The 24,026-nt window shown below is 47.7% G+C and overlaps 2 protein-coding genes across 4 annotated transcripts in view; one reads left to right on the top strand and one right to left on the bottom strand.

Moving 5' to 3' along the window:
• OGDH (oxoglutarate dehydrogenase) overlaps nucleotides 1-24,026 on the top strand; it is a 471,568-nt gene that overhangs the window by 286,286 nt on the left and 161,256 nt on the right. The window lies entirely within an intron of this gene.
• NPC1L1 (NPC1 like intracellular cholesterol transporter 1) overlaps nucleotides 1,184-24,026 on the bottom strand; it is a 33,048-nt gene continuing 10,205 nt past the window's right edge. Inside the window, exons 11-20 of one of the 3 annotated variants that reach the window (XM_074379743.1) lie at nucleotides 14,046-14,236; nucleotides 13,708-13,832; nucleotides 13,000-13,126; nucleotides 12,773-12,828; nucleotides 11,875-11,952; nucleotides 9,083-9,232; nucleotides 8,589-8,848; nucleotides 7,173-7,286; nucleotides 6,913-7,075; nucleotides 1,184-3,255 (exon numbers count right to left, since the gene is read on the bottom strand). In XM_074379743.1, coding sequence (XP_074235844.1) covers nucleotides 3,056-3,255; nucleotides 6,913-7,075; nucleotides 7,173-7,286; nucleotides 8,589-8,848; nucleotides 9,083-9,232; nucleotides 11,875-11,952; nucleotides 12,773-12,828; nucleotides 13,000-13,126; nucleotides 13,708-13,832; nucleotides 14,046-14,236 — 1,464 coding nt within the window. In that variant the 3' untranslated portion in view covers nucleotides 1,184-3,055. Of the gene's footprint in view, nucleotides 3,256-6,912; nucleotides 7,076-7,172; nucleotides 7,287-8,588; nucleotides 9,233-11,874; nucleotides 11,953-12,772; nucleotides 12,829-12,999; nucleotides 13,127-13,707; nucleotides 13,833-14,045; nucleotides 14,237-24,026 lie in introns of those variants that run through there. The other 2 variants (XM_074379742.1, XM_074379741.1) reach the window with 2 other exon arrangements.

The raw sequence follows: 24,026 nt of genomic DNA, 5'->3' as shown, positions 1-24,026 counted from the left end.
GTAACAGCATCCCTTGAGGCCAATTGTTCAAGACCATCCTGGGCAACAAAGTGAGACACCTATCTCTTTAAACAAACAGACAAAAATAAATACTAGACATAAAGAGGGATATTGTTATAGTCATTTCAAACTATTCTCAATTTATTAAGAAAGTTGAAACACTCTAAACTTGTATGCATCACACACACACAGAGACAGACACACACACACACACACGGCTAGAATTTATTTTAGCTAGAACTTCTGTTGTTTCTAATGGGAGGGTTAGTCACATAACTCAGACCCCCACTCCTTCCTCTTTTTGTATTTTTTTTAAGAGACAGCAGCTCACTCTTTCACTCAGGCTGGAGTTCAGTAGTACCATCATAGCTCACCGCTTGGGCTCAAGCCAACCAGTTCTCCCACCTCAGCCTCCCAAGTAGATGGCCTGGCTAACTTTTAAACTTTTTGTAGAGACAGCATCTCGCTGTTGCCTGGGCTGGTCTTGAACTCCTGGCCTCAAGCAATTCTCCTGCCTCAGCCTCCCAAAGTGCTGGGATTACAAGCATGAGCCACTGCATCTGGACTCTCTTTGTATATTCTTCCTTTTTTTAAACTGAACTCAAGATTTTATTGTTTTCATAATAAAACAAAAGATGACACTTGGAACGGGATCACTTGGCCCTTCCTCTTCATATCTCCTCCCGTTGGAAATGCTTGTAACTCTTAATAGCCTAGCCAGCATTCTCTTAGATCTGCAGTGGGGCTCCACGCACTCAAGCCTCAGCACAGTCATCTTTGTAGTTTTAGCCTTTTTCTGGAAAATTGGCTTAGTCTTTCCACCATAGCCCCTCTGCTTCCTATTATAACATGGCTTTCCCTAGGCATACAGGAAATGTGTCCTGTGTCACTCACTCTTTGGGGTTGGTGCTTGCCACACTTCTTACAAAAAGTCCACTGGGTGTTAGAATGTTCACCGTGTTTGTGGGCATGCTATTGGCACTCTTTGTGTGTTCTTGATTTTAATTATTTGCTGTTAAATACGTTGCAACTATTTTTCTGGGCTCATATGTGTCTTTCAACTTTCTTTAATTTTTTGTGTGTTTGTGTGTTTACAGATGTTTTCCATTATTATATGGCCATACATTTAGTGTTTACCTTTATGACTTCTGTACTTTATGCTTAGGAAACTTTTCCCACCCCAAGATGATAACATACTCTTCTCTGCTTCCTTCTGATACGTGTATAGTTTCATGTTTGTGTTCAGCTCGTTACCTGTACTTTTATTTGTTTGTATGGTGTGAGGTGAGATGTTACTTTATTTTGATCCAAATAATTTGCTCATTACTCCCACACCATTTACTGGAGGGTCACCCCTTTCCTCTGATTTGAAATGTCTGCTGTTCAGGAGCTATTTTTGTTCCTCAGATCTATTTGTTTATTCTGCACCTGTGGAGTTTTTAACAGGGTGACTTGTGCGATTTCTCCTTAGCCTCTATTCCCCGGTAACTGCCCCTTCACCAGACCCTCTGTCCATCATGTGCAGCCAGCAACCCTCCCAAAGGTGGGCAAATGATGCTGGCACATGGGGCTCTTATGAGGAGCCGAGAGTAGACAGTAGGCTCCAGAAACGCCAGCTCCCTTCCCCCTCTTTCTACTTCTCTCCCTTTACATGCCAACAGTCCCTCTGAGCCTGGAAGCAACAGCAGTTCCTCAGCCAAACAAGGGCTGGACCCAGCAGGGAGCAGAAAGGCTTGAGGGGGATCTGGAATGTTCCTTGACATTTCCACCCACTGCCCTGGCATGGGGCCCTCCGGGGAGCTGGTCGTTTGTACAGTGGGTTCTTCCCTCCCTGAATGCACCGTGGCTCTCCTGCAGCTCCCCCAGGTGTCGCCTGCTTCACGGGCTGTTCCAGAAAAAGGAGGGGCTGCACACCCTACTCCTGGCTGACTCTCAGGCTCTGTGCCCTCCCAGTTTCAAGGGAAATTACTCCCACTCCTCCAAGGCCCTTGTAAGACATGAACACACAATGTCCTGGCTCCTTTCTTGAAAAGAGGGAGGAGAAATTGAACAAAACACAGACTAGTATCTCCACAAATCATTCTCCCACACATGTATTATTTGTGTCATTCACAAAAATTACCTTAAACTGAGAGGCAGTCAGAGTAGGACATGTGACATAAAATGCCATTTCTGCCAGCAAATATTAATTAAACACCCACGTGGGCACAGCACAGAGCCGGGATCTTCATCTCCACTGCACCTCGTGCTTCTGGAGAGCTAAGAGCTCAGGTTGGGCTGGTTTAAGGCCTGGGCTCCAGGCCCAAGGTGAAGGTGGGAGGACCAGCCCAGCCCCAAGAGCTCCCAGTCTTCAGACTCCTGGGTGGCCTTGACTGGCAGCAACAGCTTTAATAAGAGTGGGAGCTTGAGACCAAACCCAACACCACTTTCCAGGAGGGGCTAATCCATGACCAGGGTGCTTATGAGAACATCCTTCCTGGGCCCTTCTCTTGATAGAAAGGGCTGTGGATGGCAGACCTGTAGGTGTGCCCCGGAGCAGGTGGCTGCCAGCCAGCCTCCCTCGGCCTTAGCTCTTGGCCTGAGCCTTTGCTTCTTCTGGCCTCCTGTGGTATCACAGGAAGGGTAGCGGTCACTCTCTGTGTTCTCAGGGACACTGCTACACATTAAAGACTTACTGACATGGAATTGAGACTTTTGACAGAGGAACTGAGGAGTGAAAAGTTGGAGGAGAGGTGGGCCCCTAGGAAAGAGGGCGAGTGTGGGACGAACATGGACTGTGTCTGTTCCTGCCAACTCCCAGACCCAGGCCCAGAAGAAGGAGGCGCTGCCCAAGACCTAGGTGGCTTGGAAACTGGGGACCCATTATGGGAGCAGAGGAGCCATCAGTGGTGCTGCCTGGATGCCTCAAGGACAGGCCATCCTCCAGTGACAGGCAGTCTCATGGGAAAGGCCTTCCCTAGGCTTTGAGAAGGGACGTGTCAAGGGGCAGTCACAAGGAAGACCCTCATCACCCTCAGTTCAGGACCACAGAGCCTGGACAGGGACTCTGGCTGTGTCAGAACTGCCGCCCATTGTTGGGCAAGTCGTTGCTGACAGCTCCAGCACCCTTGATAGAATCTTCAAAGCTATGGTTGACATAGATGTTGTCAGCTGCAGAGACCTGGGAGGGGTGACCTTGGCAGGAGGCCGCTATGACTGCTGATTTCTCCTCAGCCCGCTTCTGCTCCAGTGCCAGAGCCGGGTTGACGTCAGGCCCTGCAGAGAGACGGAGACAGAGGACCACAGTTAGAGAGGTGGGCAGGGGACACAGGTGAGAAGCTATTCCTGGTTCTGTACAACAAACCCAGGGCAGGAAGGGTCCCAGGGGGGCTCTGTGCCATGTGCCTTCAGGGGTCACTGCATACACAGCCCACGCTTCAGGGATGTCCCAGTCTCTCCCATCCCCCAGCAATTTGGAAACCTCCAAGGAGCAGCCACTACCTGCAGCTCTAAGACCCTGAACACCCCTAGTCCAGGCACATCCCACGACGGCTCCTCCTTGCCCTTCTCTTATGTCTCACCAACCAGCCCCAGCACACACACTCTATTTCTTCCAAGAGGGTCAGGGAGTTTCCACAGGAGACTGTGGTGTCGTAGTTAGGAACCACGGAGCTGTGTGGGCTCCAACCCCTGCTACCTCTGACCAAGTCTGTGATCTGGGGCAGGTGTCTCAGTTCCCTCATTTGTAAAATGGGAAGGATAATAAAACCTACATCGGGGGTAATAAGAGAATTAAAGACACATATGTCGATGCACAAACACACCCTTCTATAAATGTCCTCTACTAGTTTTTGTTTTTGAGACAGAGTTGTGATCTTGTTGCTTGGGCTGGAGTGCAATGGCACCATCTCAGCTTACCACAACCTCCACCTTCCAGGTTCAAGTGATTCTCCTGCCTCAGCCTCCCGAGCAGCTGGGATTACAGGCGTGCACTACCACACCCAGCTTATTCTGTATTTTTAATAGAGACAAGGTTTCTCCATGTTGGTCAGGCTGGTATTGAACTCCTGACCTCAGGTGAGCCACCTGCCTTGGCCCCCCAAAGTGCTGGGATTACAGGTGCGAGCCACTGTACTCGGCCCTAGTAATATTATACTATTATTACCATCTGGTAATGGGGGGGTAAAATTGAACTCCTCCCAGTTTGCCCACCCTGAGAGTCAGAAACACTCTCATCTTGGGAGGCTCAAATTAAATCTCTGTGAGGGGCAGTTTTTAATGACCTAGCTCAACAATGAGGACACAGGGAAATGGCCACACGCACAAGCTACAGGTGCAATTTTAAATGGTAAAACTTTCTGGAGGATACTCACAATTGGCATTAAAATTGATGTTCACAGCCCTTCTCTAAGGAAATATTGGAGGATGAGGTCAAATATTCACTCCCAGGGTCACTCACTGCAGCACGGCAGTGGTAGTAGAAAGTCAGAAATGGCCGGGCGCGGTGGCTCAAGCCTGTAATCCCAGCACTTTGGGAGGCCGAGGCGGGTGGATCACAAGGTCGAGAGATCGAGACCATCCTGGTCAATATGGTGAAACCCCGTCTCTACTAAAAATACAAAAAATTAGCTGGGCATGGTGGTGCGTGCCTGTAATCCCAGCTACTCAGGAGGCTGAGGCAGGAGAATTGCTTGAACCCAGGAGGCGGAGGTTGCGGTGAGCCGAGATCGCGCCATTGCACTCCAGCCTGGGTAACAAGAGCGAAACTCCGTCTCAAAAAAAAAAAAAAAAAAAAAAGAAAGTCAGAAATGATCTAATGTCCAACAGTTGGGAGCTGGTTCAGTAAATCAAGCTGAAACCATATGATAGGATGGTGTTTTCAAACTAAGAGTTGCCACCCATTAATGAGTCATGAAATCAATTAGTAGATTAACATCAGCTTTAAAAAATTGTTTTTTGAGACAGAATCTCGCCCTGTTGCCCAGGCTGGAGCACAGTGGCATGATCTTGGCTCACTGCAACCTCCGTCTCCCAGGTTCAAGTGATTCTCCTGCCTCGGCCTCCCAAGTAGCTGGGACTACAGGTGCCCGCCATCATGCCCAGCTAATTTTTGTATTTTAGGTAGAGACAAGGTTTCACCATGCTGGCCAGGCTTGTCTCGAACTCCTGACCTCAGGGGATCCATACCCCTCAGCCTCCCAAAGTGCTAGGATTATAGGCATGAGCCACTGCTCCTGGCCAGTATTCAAAAAAATTAATGAGGCCAGTGCAGTGGCCCACACCTGTAATCCCCGCACTTTGGGAGGCCAAGGTGGGCAGATTACTTGAGGTCAGGAGTTCAAGACTAGCCTGACCAACATGGTGAAACCCCATCTCTAATAAAAATACAAAAATAAACTGGGTATGGTGGCATGCACCTATAGCCCCCAGCTACTCGGGAGGCTGAGACAGGAGAATTGCTTGAACCTGGGAGGCAAAGGCTGCAGTGAGCTGAAATCACACCACTGCACTCCAACCTGGGCAACAGAGTGAGACTATGTCTCAAAAGATAATAATAATGGTAGGGTCAGGCTCAGTGGCTCATGCCTATAATCCCAGCACTTTGGGAGCCCTTGGCGGTGAGAATCACCTGGTCAGGAGTTCGAGACCAGTCTGGCCAACATGGTGAAACCCTGTCTCTACTAAAAATACCAAAAAGAAAAAAAGAAAAAAATAGCCCGGTATGGTGGTAGGTGTCGTAATCCCAGGTACTCGGGAGGCTGAAACAGGAGAATCACTTGAACCTGGGAGGTGGAGGTTGCAGGGAGCCGAGATCACACCACTGCACTCCAGCCTGGGTGACACAGTGAGCTTCTGTCTCAAAAAATTAAAATAATAAACATAATAAAATAAAAGCCAAGTGCAGTGGTTCACACCTGTAATCGTAGCACTATGGAAAGCCAAGGCAGATCACTTGAGCTCAGGAGTATGGACCAGCCTGGGCAACATAGGGAGACCCCATCTCTACAAAAAATAAAAAATTAGCTGGGCATGGTGCTGTAGTCCCAGCTACTCGGGAAGCTGAGGCAGGAGGATCGTTTGAGCTTGGGAAGTCAAGGCTGCAGTGAGCTGTGATCATGCTACTGCACTCCAGCCTGGGTGTCACAGCAAGACCCTGTCTCCAAAAAATAATAATAATAATAATACTAGAATGGAACCAGCAATATCAGAATGTTTCACATGTATAAGGGCAAGTATTAATATTATTTAGTGAAGGGGCCGGGCGCGGTGGCTCACGCTTATAATCCCAGAACTTTGGGAGGCCGAGACGGGTGGATCATGAAGTCAAGAGATCGAGACCATCCTGGTCAACATGGTGAAATCCCGTCTCTACTAAAAATACAAAAATTAGCTGGGCATGGTGGCACACACCTGTAGTCCCAGCTACTCGGGAGGCTGAGGCAGGAGAATTGCTTGAACCCAGCAGACGGAGGTTGTGGTAAGCCGAGATCGCACCATTGCACTCCAGCCTGGGTAACAAGAGTGAAACTCCGTCTCAAAAAAAAAAAAAAAAAAATTTTTTTTTATTTAGTGAAGCATTTGTTTTAGGCACGCATGTCTGTGTGTGCTCGTGCGTGTCACCTCTCAGTGTAAAATATATTTCTTTCTGAAGGACATGCCTAAAAACCCAACAGGAGTGCAGTGGAGATCCACAGTGTACAGGGCCGTGGAAACATTGAGACATACATCTGCTGACAAAACAAGATGTTCACAGCATATTCAATGAACACCAGTAGCTTCCAAGACTAGAAGTGCCACATGCTCACGGTCCTGGCTTCTGGTGTCTGCCCATGGCTTCTGTGCAATTCCTGAGCTTTCATGGTGAGCATGCACTGTTGCTGTTGTCGTCATAATAATCATGACAGCCTGGTAGGAACAGTCATGGGCACTCACCCAGGTAGCTGAGGATGACTGGCAGGAAGACTAAGCCATGCAGCAGGCCCAGCAGGGTGATCAGGAGGTTAAGGCGGAAGAAGAAGATCTGAATGAGCTGGGCCTTGGCGAGGCCCAGGACAAGGATGCCAGGCAGGTTGGTCATGGCCACACCTGCAAACACCTGGAGGGTCAGAGACAGGTGTCAGGCAGGGCACAGGGCATCAGGCAGGGCACAGGGTGCCAAATAGGCACAGGGTGGCCCAATCCTTCCTACTCACCGCACTGCCCATAGAGATGGTGGCCTCTTTGGCCCTTTCCAACCGGGTGGGCTTGGTGCTGATGGCAAAGGAGCGGGTAATGTGGGACACAAACTCCACAGACATGCCCACCGCCTATGGGCAGAGAGGAGGCATCAGCCAAGAAAGATAGAGGTGAGGGAGGAACCAGGGAAATGAGGCCTCCACCAGGACCAGCAGGGCAGGCATCTAGACCAGGCGTCCCCCAACTTTTTACACAGGGGGCCAGTTCACTGTCCCTCAGACCGTTGGAGGGCCGCCACATACTGTGCTCCTCTCACTGACCACCAATGAAAGAGGTGCCCCTTCCTGAAGTGCGGGGGGGGGCCGGATAAATGGCCTCAAGGGGCCGCATGCGACCAGCGGGCCAGGCCATAGTTTGGGGACGTCTGATCTAGACTCTAGACAGAACTGAGAGTATTTGGCCGGGTGCAGTGCCTCATGCCTATAATCCCAACACTTTGGGAGGCCGAAGTGAGAGGATCACTTGAGTCCAGGAGTTTGAGGCCAGCTTGGGCAACAAGGTGAGATCCCCGTCTCTACAACAACAACAAAAATATTAGCTAGAGGTAGTGGCATGTGCCTGTAATCCCAGCTATTCAGGAGACTAAGGTGGGAGGATCGCTTGAGCCCAGGATTTCGAAGCTACAGTGAACTGTGATCATGTCACTGCACTCACTCCAGCCTGGGCAACAGAGCAAGACCTTGTCTATAAAAAAAAAAAAAAAAAAGGCAGGGCAGTGACTCATGCCTGTAATCCTAGCACTTTGGGAGGCCAAGATGGGCGGATCAGAAGGTCAAGCGATCGAGACCAACCTGGCCAACATGGTGAAACTCCGCCTCTATGAAAAATACAAAAAGTTGGCTGGGCGCGGTGGCTCAAGCCTGTAATCCCAGCACTTTGGGAGGCGGAGACGGGTGGATCACGAGGTCAAAAGATTGAGACCATCCTGGTCAACATGGTGAAACCCTGTCTCTACTAAAAATACAAAAATTAGCTGGGCATGGTGGTGTGTGCCTGTAATCCCAGCTACTCAGGAGGCTGAGGCAGGAGAATTGCCTGAACCCAGGAGGCAGAGGTTGCGGTGAGCTGAGATCGCGCCATTGCACTCCAGCCTGGGTAACGAGAGCGAAACTCCATCTCAAAAAAAAAAAAAAAGTTAGCTAGGCATGGTGGTGCATGCCTGTAATCCCAGCTACTCAGGAGACTGAGGCAGGGGAATCGCTTGAAACCGGGAGGCGGAGGTTGCAGTGAGCTGAGATCACGACACTGCACTCCAGCCTGGCCACGGAGTGAGACTCTGTTTAAAAAAAAAAAAAGAACCGGGAGTATTCTGTGATGCCGGATCCCCAATCACCCCTCTGGGGGCCCCCCAGTGCCTGTGTGTACTCGGTTACCGAGACCAGGTTGATCAGGGACACCGCGTTGTAGCTGATGCCCCACAGGGCCATGAAGCCGACGGTGTCCACGAGGATCATGACGATGGAGAGCAGGTTGAGGAGGCCAGAGCGCAGGTCCAGGCCCAGCAGGAGGCAGCAGACAGCAAAGGTGGGCACAAGGCAGAGGCTGAGCATGAAGAGCCCCTCAGGGAGGATGGTCAGGTACTGCTCATAAAACACATTGGTGATCCTGCCAGAGTGCAGAGCATGGTCACAAGCTCAGGCCTCTGGACCCTCAAGGTGGGCGGGACACCCCACTTCAAAGGAGAATGCTGAGGGTCAGGCAGGCATATATTGGGGTACAAACCAGCAACAGAAATGGACCTAAGGCCGCAGCCAGAGCCTCCTGACTGAAAACTGGTCCTCATCCCGTGTAATTCCCTGCAAGCCCTCCACCCTAACCTCCAGTCTCCAGCAGCCATCCCCCACCTTCCTCCAGCCCAGTGCCTCACGTGTAGGGAAGACCTCAAAAGCCGGGTCTGTCCCAGGCACCTTCCGCAGGTCAGCAGTGATGTTGGTTGCCAGCTCCCGAACTGCCCGCAGAGCTTCTGTGTAATCCTGTGAGTTTTTCAGGGGCTTGTGATAGGCCATGAACCTGGAGGCTGGGCAGCCACGGCACATGGAAGATGGAAGGGCAAAGGTCAGACCCCTTTCCAGGACACCTCAGAACACTCAAGACGCAGTGGCACAGGCGCGTGATCAAGCTGGGTACAGGGCTCTGCCACCACCATTTGAAATTCTTAGTAAATTTTGTCCAAGAGGCTCACATTTTTGTTTTGCATCAGCCCTGCAAACTCCACAGCTGGCCCCACTGCTGTAGGAGACCCAGGTCTGACCTTTGATGGATGAAGCCCCCCCCACCCAGTGAACCAGAGTCTTCTCTGCGTGGTTTCAAGATATGCATTGAATTTTTTAAAGTAACTTAAAATTTGCATATTCCTATAGGAAAGGACTAAAAAGGAAGGCAGAAAAATGAGAACAGTTGAATTATTAGAGCTGTGGCTTAGGGGCTCCTTCCAGATAAAGGTTATTTCTTAATAACTTTTAAGAAAATGGCCGGGTGTGGTGGCTCACGCCTGTAATCCAAGCACTTTGGAGGCCAAGGCGGGCGGATCACCTGAGGTCAGGAGTTCAAGACCAGCCTGACCAACATGGTGAAACCCCGTCTTGAAAAAAAAAAAAAGAAATTAAGGTTATTGGCCAGGTACGGTGGCTCATGCCTGTAATCCCAGCACTCTGGGAGGCTAATGTGGGCAGATGACCTGAGGTCAGCAGTTCAAGATCAGCCTGCCCAACATGGTGAAATCCTGTCTCTACTAAAAATGCAAAAATTAGCTGGGCGTGGTGGTGTACCCCTGTAATCCTAGCTACTTGAAAGGCTGAGGCGGGAGAATCACTTGAACCCAGGAGTTGGAGGCTGCAGTGAGCCGAGATCTTGGTATTGTACTCCAGCCTGGGCAACAGAGCAAGACCCCATCTCAAAAAAAAATGAAGGTTATTAAGACCCTTATACACTAAAGGGCTTTTTGTTTTGTTTTTGAGACAGAGTCTCACTCTGTTGCCGCAGCTGGAGTGCAGTTGTACCACCTAGGCTCACTGCAACTTCTGCCTCCCGGGTTCAAGTGATTCTTCTGCCTCAGCCTCCCAAGTAGCTGGGATTACAGGCATGCACCACCAAGCCCAGCTAATTTTTTGTATTTTTAGTAGAGACAGGTTTCACCATGTTGGCCAGGCTGGTCTTGAACTCCTGACCTCAAGTGATTCACCCGCCTTGGCCTCCCAAAGTGCTGGGATTACAGGTGTGAGCCACCGTGCCTGGCCCAAAAAAATAACGATTATTTCTTCATTGTGTACAGTGAGCATGTGTATCTGAAAAAGAAACAATAGTGCTACGTAGGTATGGAGAAAAAAGAAGAGAAATGTTCTTGCATACATAGAATCTCAGAGCTGGGGAGGTGCCTGGAAAAACTTCCCACCAGGCTCTGATTACCTGGAGGGTGGTTCACACATAAATGGCCACCTTAGCCCAGCGATTCTGGGTCTAGAGTCTTGGGTGAGGCCTGAGAATTGCATTTCTTTTTTTTCTTTTCTTTCTTTCTTTCTTTTCTTTTTCTTTCTTTTTTTTTTTTTTTCAGGGAGAGACAAGATCTGGCTTTTTTGCTGGACTGGTCTCAGACTAGACTCCTGGGCTCAAGTGATCCTCCTGTCTTGGCCTCCTAACGTGCTGGATTATAGGCATGAGCTGCAGCACCTGGCTGGAAACTTGCATTTCGAACAATTTCCAGGTTATGCGGATGCTGCTGGCTGGGAAACCTCACTTCTGGGAAGTGCTGCTCTAGACTAACTTAGGGCACACACAAGGAGACTAAGGTCGGAGATGGTGCAGACCTGCCCTGGGATATAGGGGCTTGGGCTCTCCTCCCTGCTCCTTCCGGGGCCTGCTCCTCTTTCCCTGACTGACTCCACACCAGCCCCACTGCACTGGCCTCACAGAGCCTGTGGTGCTCAGGGACCAGGGCTGGGCGGGGTGAGTTGCCCTTCTGGGAAGGTAAGAACTTCATAGCTGGAAGGGTAGGGTTAGGGAGCTTCAGGCAGCTTTCACCTAGCAGTTCAAACTACTCATTATTTCAGTACAAAGTGAGAGAATCCTTCAAAAGCTCCCCCACCCACTGCTGACCCCCACATCCATCTCCAGCACAAGCTCCCTTAGGCCCCTACACTGAGCACATCTGCACAGAGCTGTGGCCAGCTCCTTTACATAGGTGGCCGCTCGTTCTGCCATCTGCTGTGTGAGCATGCCAACATGTTGTGGGTCCTCTTCCTGTCAGTCCAACTGCAGCTCCCTTGTTACTTTTTTCTTTTTTCTTATTTTTGAGGGAGAGTCTCACTTTGCTGCCCAGGCTGGAGTGCAGTGTTTGATCACGGCTCACTGCAGCCCCAACCTCCCAAACTCAGGCATTCCTCCCGCCCAGCCTCCTGAATAGCTGGGACTACAGACACATGGCACCACACCTGGCCAATTTTAAAATTTTTACTTTGTAGAGGAGGTCGAGCGCAGTGGCTCACGCCTATAATCCCAGCACTTTGGAAGGCCAAGTGGGTGGATCACCTGAGCCCAGGAGTTTGAGACCAGCCTGGCCAACATGGTGAAACTCAGTCTCTACTGAAAATACAAAAATTACCCACACCTGGTGGCATGCTCCTGTAGTCCCAGCTACTCAGGAGGCTGAGGCAAGAGATTGGCTTGAATCCAGGAGGAGGAGGTTGCAGTGAGCTGAGATTGCACCACTGTACTCCAGCCTGGCCAACAGAGTGACTCCGTCTCAAAAAAAAAAAAAAAAAAAAAAAAAGACCAGACCAGCCTGGGCTGGTCTCAAACTCCTGGAGTGTGAGGATTACAGGCATGAGCCACTGCGCCCAGCCTCTTATTACTTGTTTTGGTTTTTTGTTTTTTTGTTTTTTTTTGAGATGGAGTTTCCCAGGCTGGAGTACAATGGTGCAATCTCGGCTGATTGCAACCTCTGCCTCCCAGGTTCAAGCAATTCTGCCTCAGCCTCCTGAGTAGCTGGGATTACAGGCATGTGCCACCACGCCCAGCTAATTTTTTTTTTTTTTTTTTTTTTTTTTTTTTTTTTTTTTTTTTTTTTAGTAGAGATGGGTTTTCTCCATGCTGGTCATGCTGGTCCCGAACTCCCAACCTCAGGTGATCTGCCCTCCTCCTCCTCCCAAAGTGCTGGGATTACAGGCGTGAGCCACCGTGCCTGGCTGCCTGTTGTTACTTTTTATGGCTACTAGGACTGTGCTGTGCCAAGCACCCTAATTCATTTAGCCAGCTGCCCTTAGGGTGTAATTTGTGCTGGTAAGAAGGGTGCTTAGCCAGGGTGTGGAGGACTCCCAAGTATGGGATCAACTGCTGAATGAATTCCACATATTTAATGCTGACCGTGGACTTGGGAGTGAGAGAAGGAGTGAAGTCTGAGGATGCGGAGTTGGGAAACGAGACCCCTGCTGACAGGGCCAGGGCAGTTAGAAGCCCCTGACAAAGGAGGGAGAGAATATGTGAGGGGCTGTTCCCTGGGGTCCTCGGGGGCCCTCCAGAGCCACCGATTTATGTCCTCCCCTCCAGGCAAGGCCATGCTTACCTAAAACCTGGCCATCTGAAGTTAAGTTCACAGAGGTGCTGTATGCTCCCAGGCCACTGCGAGAAGGTCAGGGCAAAAGCTGAGCCAGGGACAAAGCTCCTTTCATCTGCCCAGCCCACAGCAACCCTCGAGAGGCCCCTGATAGCCTCCTCCTGCCTCTCTATATTCACCCCCATCTTGGGTCCCACACACCTGTCCGCCCCAGCAGAAGGCCCTCCCAAGCTTACCCTTTGGGACATTTGATATTGGGCCGATCGTTCAGGAACCAGGGAAGATACTTATGGAACTGCTCCACCGAGGGCCTCACAGAGCCCATCGTGATGCTCATGCAGTTCTTTAAGCAGTTCAGGGAGTCTGCAGAGAAAGCAGCGGTCTGGGCAGTGGCACCCAGGGCTGGCAGCCCCTACTCTGTGCCCCTCCTTCCCCTAGTCCCATCAAAGGTCCTGGGCACGCCAGCCTCAATGAGTCACTTCTAGGGGGATTTGCATTTGTAATTTGTGGGAGAAGTTCTCCTGGCTATAGCAACTGTGGGCACCTACAGGCAAAGAGGGGAAGGAAGTTTGGGCAGAAAAACAGGCCCCACAACAGCCTCTCCACCTACAAATGCCACTGCTTAGGATGGCAGGGCCATGTGCCAACCTCAGCTCTCCACTCCTGACTCTCCACTGCCTTGCCATCCTAGAGCGCCATGTGCTCTGAAAGAGGGGACACAGCGCACAGCAGCATATGTGCATGATGCCCGAGGGCCAGCACAGACACCCACACACAGGTGCTCCTGGTAGAGCGCCTGTCCCTGAGGCCCTGCACCCATGCCCCCGATGGACCCCGCAGGACGGGTGGAAGGGGTTGAGAGAGCCTCGCCAGCCCTTTCCTTTCTGTTGCCTCAGTTTGCCCGAGCTGTGGTAGGCAGTGAGCCCCTCTGGCCCCACACTCACTGACAGTCGAGGGGCAGAACTTGTTCATATTGGGGCCAGCTATGTAAAGGCGGCAGCAGGAGGATGGCGTCAGCCAGTCAATGAAGTCATCCACCCAGGAGGAGGCGGGGATGGCCAGGTAGGACCTGAGGGACAGGTGGGAGAAAGGGTGACAAAGCCAGCTGGGCAGGGTGGTGGGTCCTTCCCGTGGCCAACACCCACGCAGCCATCCCCAGCCATACGGCGGCAGGGCAGCAGGGCAGCAGGACAGGAGTAGAATAGGCAAGAAGAGGAGAGTGGAGAGGACTGGGGGACTCGAGCAGGGAGCAGGCTGGGGGCGGGGTGGACCAGGCACTCACTGCTCAGGGAACTCGGTGGCATATTGGATCTTCTGGGTGAGGGAGAAGTTGTTGCAGCCAGCACTGGAGCAGATGGCATTCATGCCAGCCTTGCTGGAGAAGTTGTAGCCCGAGGTGGTAACAAAGTACACCGGGGCCCCCGCCTCAAAGTAGCGGTTCAGAAAGAGGAAATAGTCAAGCAGGTAGGAGTCCTGGAAGTGGCGGAGAGTCAGTGAGCTTCGGTTTGCCATGCACACCCCTAAAGGGCTCACTCCAGCTCACACTCTCAAAGGCACACACAGAGGTACACGGTAAAAGACACATGCTTAGAGGTCCATGATCAGCGGAACACACAGAGGACCATGTTCAGAGATACACATGCAGTTACACACTCAAAGGCATGTGCTCAGTGGGACACTCAGAGGTATACACTCAGGAACATGCTTAGAGGTAAACAGAGGTACATGCACATACGTACACAAAATATACACAGAGCGGTGTGTGCTTAGAGGTCACACACAAGGTACGTATAAAGAAGGACATGCACAGACACACTCAGGTGTACCCTCAAGATGTATGCGGATTGTGCAATTCCTCCAGATCATAGTTCTAGGTGTACCCACAGATGAACATACTCCAAGGTTCACAGAATAGGTATAATCATGGGTACAAACAGAAGTACATTTATGGGGGTACAGCACAGAGCAACACATATCACCTCACATGAACACACAAATGACGCCCAAACATCCACATACACATAATTGTACCCCTTCCTATCACCCCCAGTTTGGCACAGCCGCAGTCTAACAAGCTGGCCTGTGATGACAGCCCATATTTGTGTGCACATGTAAGTATCAGGGTGTATACCCTCAGAGCCATGCACCAGGCATCCTCATGGTCTGTTCGCTTCTTTTACAACACAAGGCTCAGAGTGAAATTAGGGAAAATGGCAGAGTAGGAAGTGTCTCTCCTGACCTAGACCACAATTTATCTGGTATAACTTTTTTTGTATTTTTTTTTTTTTCAGACAGAATCTCCCAGGCTGGAGTGTAGTGGTGTGATCTCGGCTCACCGCAACCTCTGCCTCCTGGGTTCAAGCGATTCTCGCATCTCAGCCTCCCGAGTAGCTGGGATTACAGGCACCTGCCACCACTCCTGGCTGATTTTTGTAGTTTTAATAGAGATGGGGTTTCACAGTGTTGGCCAGGCTGGTCTCAAACTCCTGACCTCAAGCAATCCACCTGCCTCAGCCTCCCAAAGTGCTGGGATTACAGGCATGAGCCACCATGCCAGCCCTGATGTAACTGTTTTGCAACTCTGGAGTCTCTAGAGGGCTAGAAGCTTCCAAGATAAGGCTTGGACAGTAGATTGTAGTTAATATCAGGCAATCTCAGCTTTTAGCACAGTAGCATCTCAGAAGGAGAATCTGATCTACAGAGTTACTACATTACAAGAATCAAATATCCATTTTTCAACCAAAAACAATCACGAAACATACAAGAAAAAGAAAAACATGGCCCATCCAAAGGGAAAATATTAACCAACAGAAACTGTTCCTGGGAAGACTAGACAGCAGACTTACTTGACAGACTTCAAAACAATTGTTGCAGCTGGGTGCAATGGCTCATGCCTGTAATCCCAGAACTTTAGAAGGCCAAGGCAGGCAGATCACAAGAGGCCAGGAGTTCAAGACCAGCCTGGCCAATATGGTGAAACCCCTGTCTCTGCTAAAAATACAAAAATTAGCCAGAATTGGTGGCAGACACCTGTAATCCCAGCTATTTAGGTGGCTAGGGCTTGACACCAGGAGGCAGAGGTTGCAGTGAGCCAAGAACACACCACTGCACTCCAGCCTGGGTGACAGAGCAAGACCCTGACTCAAAAACTAAATAAATAATAATAAAAAATAACACAATAGCCTTAAAGTTGCTCAAAGTGCTAAAAGAAAACAAGTCAAGGAAATTATTTATTAACAAAATGGAAATATCAATAAGGAGGAAGCATAAAAAGGAGCAAAAACTCTGGGTTTACAAAGCACAGCAACTTAAATGAAAAATTCGCTAGAGGGATTCAAAAGCAGTCAGACGAAAGTGTTAGCAAACTGAAGATAAGACCATTGAAATTATTGAGTCTGATGAACAGAAAGGCTCCCCGAAGGGGCCTATGAGACATCGCCATCATCAAATAGACCAAAATATGCATTGTAAGAATTCTAGAAGGAAAGAGAAAGGGGAAGAGAGATTATTTGAAAAAATTATGGCCCAAACTCCCCAAATTTGATCAAAGACTTGAATATAAACATTCAAGAAACTCAACAAACTCCAGTAGGATAAACTAAAGAAACCCACATCAAAGGATATTATAATTTAACTGTCAAAAACCAAAGACAAACCAGGCATGGTGGCATATGCCTGTAGTCCCAGCTCCTCAACAGGCTGAGGTGGGAGGATCACTTGAGCCTAGAATTTTGAGTGCATTGTAGGCAACATAGCAAGACCCTGTCTCTAAAAAATTAAAATTAAAATTAAAGTTTTTCTAAAAGAGAATGTATTGAAAAAGAGAGAGAGAGAAGTGAGTTGGCATATACAAGGGATCCTCAAAAAGATTATCAGCATATTTCTCATCAGAAACCTTGAAGCCCAGATGGCAGTGGGTTTGTAAATGGAAACCGCTGAAGAATGCTGGGAATGGCGGCTCACACCTGTAATCCCAGCACTTTAAGAGGCTGAGGTGGGTGGATCACCTGAGGTCAAGAGTTCAAGACCAACCTGACCAACATGGCAAAACCTCATCTCTACTGAAAATACAAAAATTAGCTGGGTGTGGTGGCACATACCTGTGGTCCCAGCTACTCAGGAGGCTGAATCACTTGAACCTGGGAGGCAGAGGTTGCAGTGATCTGAGATCACACCACTGCACTCCAGCCTGGGCGACACAGTGAGACTCTGTCTCAAAAAAAAAAAAAAAAAGTGCTGAAGAATAAACAATTGTCAATCAAGAATTCGACTTCCAGCAAGACTGTCACTTAAAAATGAGGGAGACTTTGGGGGGCTGAGGTGGGCAGATCACAAGGTCAAGAGGTCGAGACCATCCTGGCCAACATGGTGAAATCCTGTCTCTACTAAAAATACAAAAATTAGCCAGGCATGGTGGCATGCACCTGTGCTCCCAGCTACTCAGGAGGCTGAGGTGGAAGAATCGCTTGAACACGGGAGGCAGAGGTTGCAGTGAGCTGAGATTGTGCCACTGCCCTCCAGCCTGGTGACAGAGCAAGACTCTGTCTCAAAAAAAAAAAAAAAAAAAAAAAAAAGAAGGAGAAGGCCAGGCATGGTAGCTCATGCCTATAGTACCAGCACTTTGGAAGGCGGAGGCAGTTGGATCATTTGGGGCCAGGAGTTTGAGACCAGTTTGACTAACATGGTGAGATCCTGTCTCTGCTAAAAATACAAAAATTAGCCAGGTGTGGAGGCGTGCACCTGTAATCCCAGCTGCTGGGGAAGCGGAGGTAATAGAATCTCTTGAACTCAGGAGGTAGAGGTTGCAGTGAGCTAAGATCACACCACTTCACTTAAGTCTGGGTGACAGAGTGAGACTACATCTCAAAAAAATAAAAATAAAAATGAGGGAGAAGCCAGATGAGGTGATTATTCCTATAATCCGAATACTTTGGGAGGCTGAGAGAGGAGGATCACTTGAGCCCAAAAGTACAAGGCCAGCCTGGATAACACAGTGAGACCTCATTTCAAAATAATTTTTTAATAAAAAAATAAAAATGGGCCAGACATGGTGGTCATGACTGTAATTGCAGCACTTTGGGAGGCCAAGATGGGCAGATCCCCTGAGGTCAGGGGCTGATGACCAGCCTGGCCAACATGATAAAACCCCGTCTCTATTAAAAATACAAAAATTAGCCAAACATGGTGGCATGCACCTGTAATCTCAGCTACTCAGGAGGCTGAGGCAGAAGAATTGCTCGAACCTGGGAGGCGGAGGTTGCAATGAGCTGAGATCGCACCATTGCACTTTAGCCTGGACAACAAGAGTGAAACTCCATCTCGAAAAAAAATTAAAAATTTTAAAAAATAAAAATGAGGGAGAAATTAAGACATTCTCAGATCAACAAAAGCTGAAGGAGTTAGTTACCACTAGACCTGCCCTGAAAGAAATGCTAAAAGGAATCCTGTAGGTTTAAATAAAAAGACATTAAACAAGCCGGATGTGGTGGCTCACGCCTGTAATCCCAACACTTTGGGATGCCGAGGCAGGTGGATCATCTGAGTTCAAGACCAGTCTGACCAACATGGAGAAAACCCATCTCTACTAAAAATACAAAATTAGCCAGACATGGTGGCACATGTCTATAATCCCAGCTACTCAGGAGGCTGAGGTAGGAGAATCGCTTGAACCTGGGAGGCAGAGGTTGTAGTGAGCCAAGATTGCACGCATTGCACTCCAGCCTGGGCAAAAAGAGTGAAACTCCAGCTCGAAACAACAAAAACAGAGAATAAGGAATAGAGAAAATCCAAATCGACAACTCTTTAGGTAGATTAGCTAATGGAGAAAAAAAGACTCAAATTATTAAAATCAGAATTGAAAGTGAGGACATTCATACTGATTCTACAGAAATAAAAAGGATTATAAGAAAATACCGGCTGGGCGCGGTGGCTCACGCCTGTAATCCCAGCACTTTGGGAGGCCGAGGCAGGTGGATCACGAGGTCAAGAGATCGAGACCATCCTGGTCAACATGGTGAAACCCCGTCTCTACTAAAAAAAATACAAAAAATTAGCTGGGCATGGTGGCATGTGCCTGTAATCCCAGCTACTCAGGAGGCTGAGGCAGGAGAATTGCCTGAACCCAGGAGGCGGAGGTTGCGGTGAGCGGAGACCGCACCATTGCACTCCAGCCTGGGTAACAAGAGCAAAACTCCGTCTCAAAAAAAAAAAAAAAAAAGAAAGAAAGAAAATACTATAGGACTGGGTATAGTGGCTTATACCTGTAATCCCAGCTCTTTGCAAGACTGAGGCAGAAGGATTGCTAAAGGCCAGGAGCCTGAGACCAGCCTGAGCAATATAGCAAGACCTCATCTCTACTTAAAAAAAAAAAAAAGAAAAGGCCGGATGTAGTGGCTCCCGACTGTAATCCAAGCACTTTGGAGGCCAAGGCGGGTGGATCACCTGAGGTCAGGAGTTCAAGACCAGCCTGACCAACATGGTGAAACCCCTCATTTAAAAAAAAAAAAAAAAATAGCTAGGTATGGTGGCACATGCCTATAGGCCCAGCTACTTGGGAGGCTGAGGTGGGAGGATCATTTGAGCCAGTAAGTTGAGGCTGCAATGAGCTCTAATTGTGCCACTGCACTCCAGCCCAGTGACAGAGCAAGATCCAGCCTCTATAAAAAATAATAATAGTATAAAAACAAAGAAGAAAGTACTATGTACAATTGCATACCTAAAGTTATATAAATTAGATGAAATGGACACAGACAAATTCCTAGAAACACAAAACCTACCAAGACTGAGTCATGAAGAAATAAAAAATCTGAATAGACCCATAACTAATAAAGAGATTGAATCATTCGTTAAAACCAATCCCAACATAGAAAAACCCTGAACTCAGTGGCTTCACTTGTGAATTCTACCAAATGTTTAAAGAAGAATTAACATCAGTCCTTCTCAAACTTCCAAAAAAAAAGAAAAAGAAAAGGAAAGAACACTTCCTAACTTATTCTATGAGGCCGGCATTGCCCTAATACCAAGCCAAAGACACTACAAGAAAATGAAAAACACAGACCAAAATCCTTTAAAAACATTGATTTTAAAAACAAAACAAAACAAAACAAAACAAAAAACAAAAAACAAAAAAAACACTGATGCAAAAGTCCTCAACCAAATACCACCAAACTGACTTCAACAGCATATTAAAAGGATGATACACCGTGACCACTGGGCTTTATTCCTGGAACCCATTTAACAAAAATCCAACATCCTTTCATAATAAAAACATTCAGAATACTAAGAATACAAGGATCTTCCTCAAAATGTTAAAGGCCATATATGAAAACTCACAGGAAATGTAATACTCAATGATGAAAGACTGAAACCTTTTTCTCTAAGATCAGGAAGAAGACAAGGATGCCCACTTTCACCTCTTCTCTTCAACATAGTATTGAAAATTCTAGTCAGAGAAATTAGACAAAAAGAAGATATTAAAGGCATCCAAATTGGAAAGGAAGTAAAATTATCTAAAGTACAATATAAAGACTCTACTTTAGGCCGGGCATGGTGGCTCAAGCCATAATCCCAGCACTTTGGGAGGCCGAGGCGGGTGGATCACGAGGTCAAGAGATCGAGACCATCCTGGTCAACATGGTGAAACCCTGTCTCTACTAAAAATACAAAAAATTAGCTGGGCGTGGTGGTGCGTGCCTGTAATCCCAGCTACTCAGGAGGCTGAGGCAGAAGAATTGCCTGAACCCAGGAGGCGGAGGTGGTTGCAGTGAGCCGAGATCGCGCCATTGCACTCCAGCCTGGGTAACAAGAGCGAAACTCCGTCTCAAAAAAAAAAAAAAAGACTCTACTTTAAAAAACTGTTAGAACTAGGCTGGGCGCGGTGGCTCACGCCTGTAATCCTAGCACTTTCGGAGGCCGAGGTGGGTGGATCACCTGAGGTCAGGAGTTCAAGACCAGCCTGGCCATAATGGTGAAACCCCATCTTAAAATAACAATAATATAATAAAGAAAAACTGTTAGAACTAACAAATAACAAATTCATGATGTTTTGGGTTGGATGAAATAAATGAAAAAAAAAACTCACAAATTCAGCAAAGTTGCAGGATACAAAATCAGCATATGAAAATCAATTGCATTACTAAATAACAACAAAGAATAATGTGAAAAGAAAAATTAAAAAACATTTCTATTTACAGTTGCATCAAAAAGAATAAGATACTTAGAAATTGCCTTCACCAAAAAAAATTTAAGACTTGAACACTGAAAACTACAAAATATTGCTGAAAGAAATTAAACAAGACATAAATGAGTGGAAAGACATCCTGTGTTCATTGATTGGAAGACAATATTGTTAAGATGTCAATACTACCAAAGCAATCTACAGATTCAGTACAATCTGTATCATAATCCCAATGGCATTTTTTGAAGAAATAGAAAAATTCACCCTAAAATTCATATAGAATCTCAATGGAACCCAAATAACCAAAATGGTCTTCACAGAAAATAACAAAGTTGTAAGACTCATACTTCCTGATTTCAAAATTTATCAGAAAGCTACAGTAATCAAAACAGTATGGCATTGGCATAAGTACTGACACATGGACCAATGGAACAAATAGAGAGCTCAGATATAAGCCGTCACATATATGGTCAAATGATTTCTTAACAAGAGTGCCAAAACTCATTCAATGGGAAAAAGACAGACTTTTTGACAAATGGCGCTAAGGAAGCTGGATATCCACGTACCAAAGAATGCAGTTGGCACCTTAACTAACACCATATACAAAAATCAACTCAAAATGGATCAAAGACCTAAATGTAAGACACGAAGCTATAAAACTCTTAGAAGAAACTTAAGAGAAAACACGACAACATTGACGCTGGCAGTGATTTCTTGGATGTGACCCAAAGGCACAAGCAGCAAAAGAAAAAATAAATAAATTGAACTTCATGAATATTTTAAATTGTGCATTAAAGGGCACTCTCAACAGAGTAAAAAGGCAATCCATAGAAAGGAAGAAAATATTTGCAAATCACATGTCCAATAAGGGATTAGTATCCAAAATATAGAGTGAATTCTTAAAACTCAACAACAAAAAACAGTCTAATCCAAAAATGGGCAAAGGACTTGAATAGACATTTCCCCAATATATAAATTGCCAACAAGCAAATGAAAGGCTGCTCAGCATCACTAATCATTAGAGACATGCAAATCAAAACCATTGAGATACCACTTCATGGCCACTAAGATGACTATTAAAAACAAGAAGAAGAAAATAACGAATGTTGGAGAGCCCTTGTGCACTGCTGGTGGGAATTTAAAATGGTGCAATTGTGGAAAGCAGTATAAAGGTTCCTTAAAATTTTAAATAAAGCAAGGCACGGTGGCTGACACCGGTAATTCCAGCACTTTGGGAGGCCAAGTACGGCAGATCACAAGGTCAGGAGATCGAGACCATCCTGGCCAACATGGTGAAACCCCATCTCTACTAAAAATACAAAAATTAGCTGGGCCTGGTGGCATGTGCCTGTAATCCCAGCTGCTCAGGAGACTGAGGCAGGAGAATCACTTGAACCCGGGAGGTGGAGGTTGCAGTGAGCCAAGACTGTGCCACTGCACTCCAGCCTGGGACACAGCGAGATTCCATCTCAGAAAGAAAAAAAAAAAAAAATAGAATTACCATATGATCCAGCAATTTGACTTCTGGGCATGTACCCAAAAGAATTGAAAGCAGAGACTTGAACATTCATGTTTATAGAGCATTATTCACAATAGCCAAAAGGTGGAAACAACCCAGTAACAAATGAGTTGATAGTACAATGGAATATTATTCAGCCTCAAAAAGGAAGGAAATTCTGACACATGCCATAACATGGATGAACCTTGAAGACATCATTCTACATGAAACAAGCCAGTCACAAAAAGACAAATATTGTATATAAGTTCACTTTTATGAGATGCCTAGAGTGGTCAGACTCAGAGAACAGAAAGTAAATGGGCCAGGTACGGTGGCTCACATCTGTAATCCCAACACTTTGGGAGGCTGAGGCAGGCAGATCATGAGGCCAGGAGTTCAAGACCAGCCTCACCAATATGGCAAAACCCCAGCTCTACTAAAAATAGAAAAATTAGCCAGGTTTGGTGGCACACACCAGCTACCTGGGAGGCTGAGGCAGGAGAATCACTTGAACCTGGGAGGCAGAGGTTGCAATCAGCCAAGACCATGCCATTGTACTTCAGCCTGGGTGACAGAGTGAGACTCCCTCTCAAAAATAAAAAATAAAAAAAAGAAGGTAATGTGGTTGTGTCAGGGGCTGAGGGGAGGGAGAATGGGGAGTCACGGGTTATTGGTAAAATTTCGATTTTGCAAAAAGGAAAGAGTTTTGGTGGTGATTGTTGAATAGCATGAGTGTGCTTAATATCACTGAACTGTACACTAAAAAATGGTTACAATGGTAATTAAAAAAAAAAAAAAAAACCGGGAAAAAACGATAAAATTTTTAAAAGCAGTAAGAAACAAATGTCCCCGGCAGAAAACTAAAAGGCATCAACATAAAACCTCAGCAGGGTCTGGCAACCCATCGCCTCCTTCCTTCTTGCTCTTGAGGCACTAGAGACTCTCTTCACCTCAGCCGCGTGACATAGCCCTCAGGGCTTCCGAAGGTGGCAGGGTCATTCTGTGACCCTCGCTGGCTTCCCACCTGCTCTCCCTCCACAGGGTCACCCAAAGTACAGACTGCAGCCATCTGCTCTTGTCCTCCCTCACCTGGCTTCCAGGACCCCAGGCCAGTACCGCCTAACACGTCTACCCTGCTCAGCCCTGCCGTGGGCTCGGGTCTGGCTGCTTCCGCCGGGACTCCTGCCTGTGCCCAGACCTCCATCACAGTTCTCCAGATGGGTCCTAGCCATCGACCGCCTCCCATGAAAGCCCTCCCTCTTCAGAGCTTCGTCATGCAGTCTGACTCTGTGTCTCAGACTCTGCTGTCTGTGGCTGCTTCCTCTGGGCCACCAGCCCACTGTCACCGCGGGTACACATCCAGATAAGCTGGGTCCCTGGCCTTGGCTGATGCATTGTGCCTGTCAGCCCATACACTTACTGGTCCAGGCTAGGCAATCAGCACTGTCTCCCACCACGCCCTTGGCCTCCAGCTCATCTCACTGCTATCCCACCCCGATAGGTGCTCACACACCCAGGAAACACACCTGGGCTCGCTCCAGCCTCCCATTGATGAGTCTGTCATCACCTTCCTCTGCAAATCTTTTGCG

Source organism: Saimiri boliviensis, chromosome 10, assembly GCF_048565385.1.
Source record: "Saimiri boliviensis isolate mSaiBol1 chromosome 10, mSaiBol1.pri, whole genome shotgun sequence".
Taxonomy (NCBI): Eukaryota; Metazoa; Chordata; class Mammalia; order Primates; family Cebidae; genus Saimiri; species Saimiri boliviensis.
Note: the sequence above shows the minus strand (reverse complement) of the source record. Positions and strands in the feature narration are given on the sequence as shown.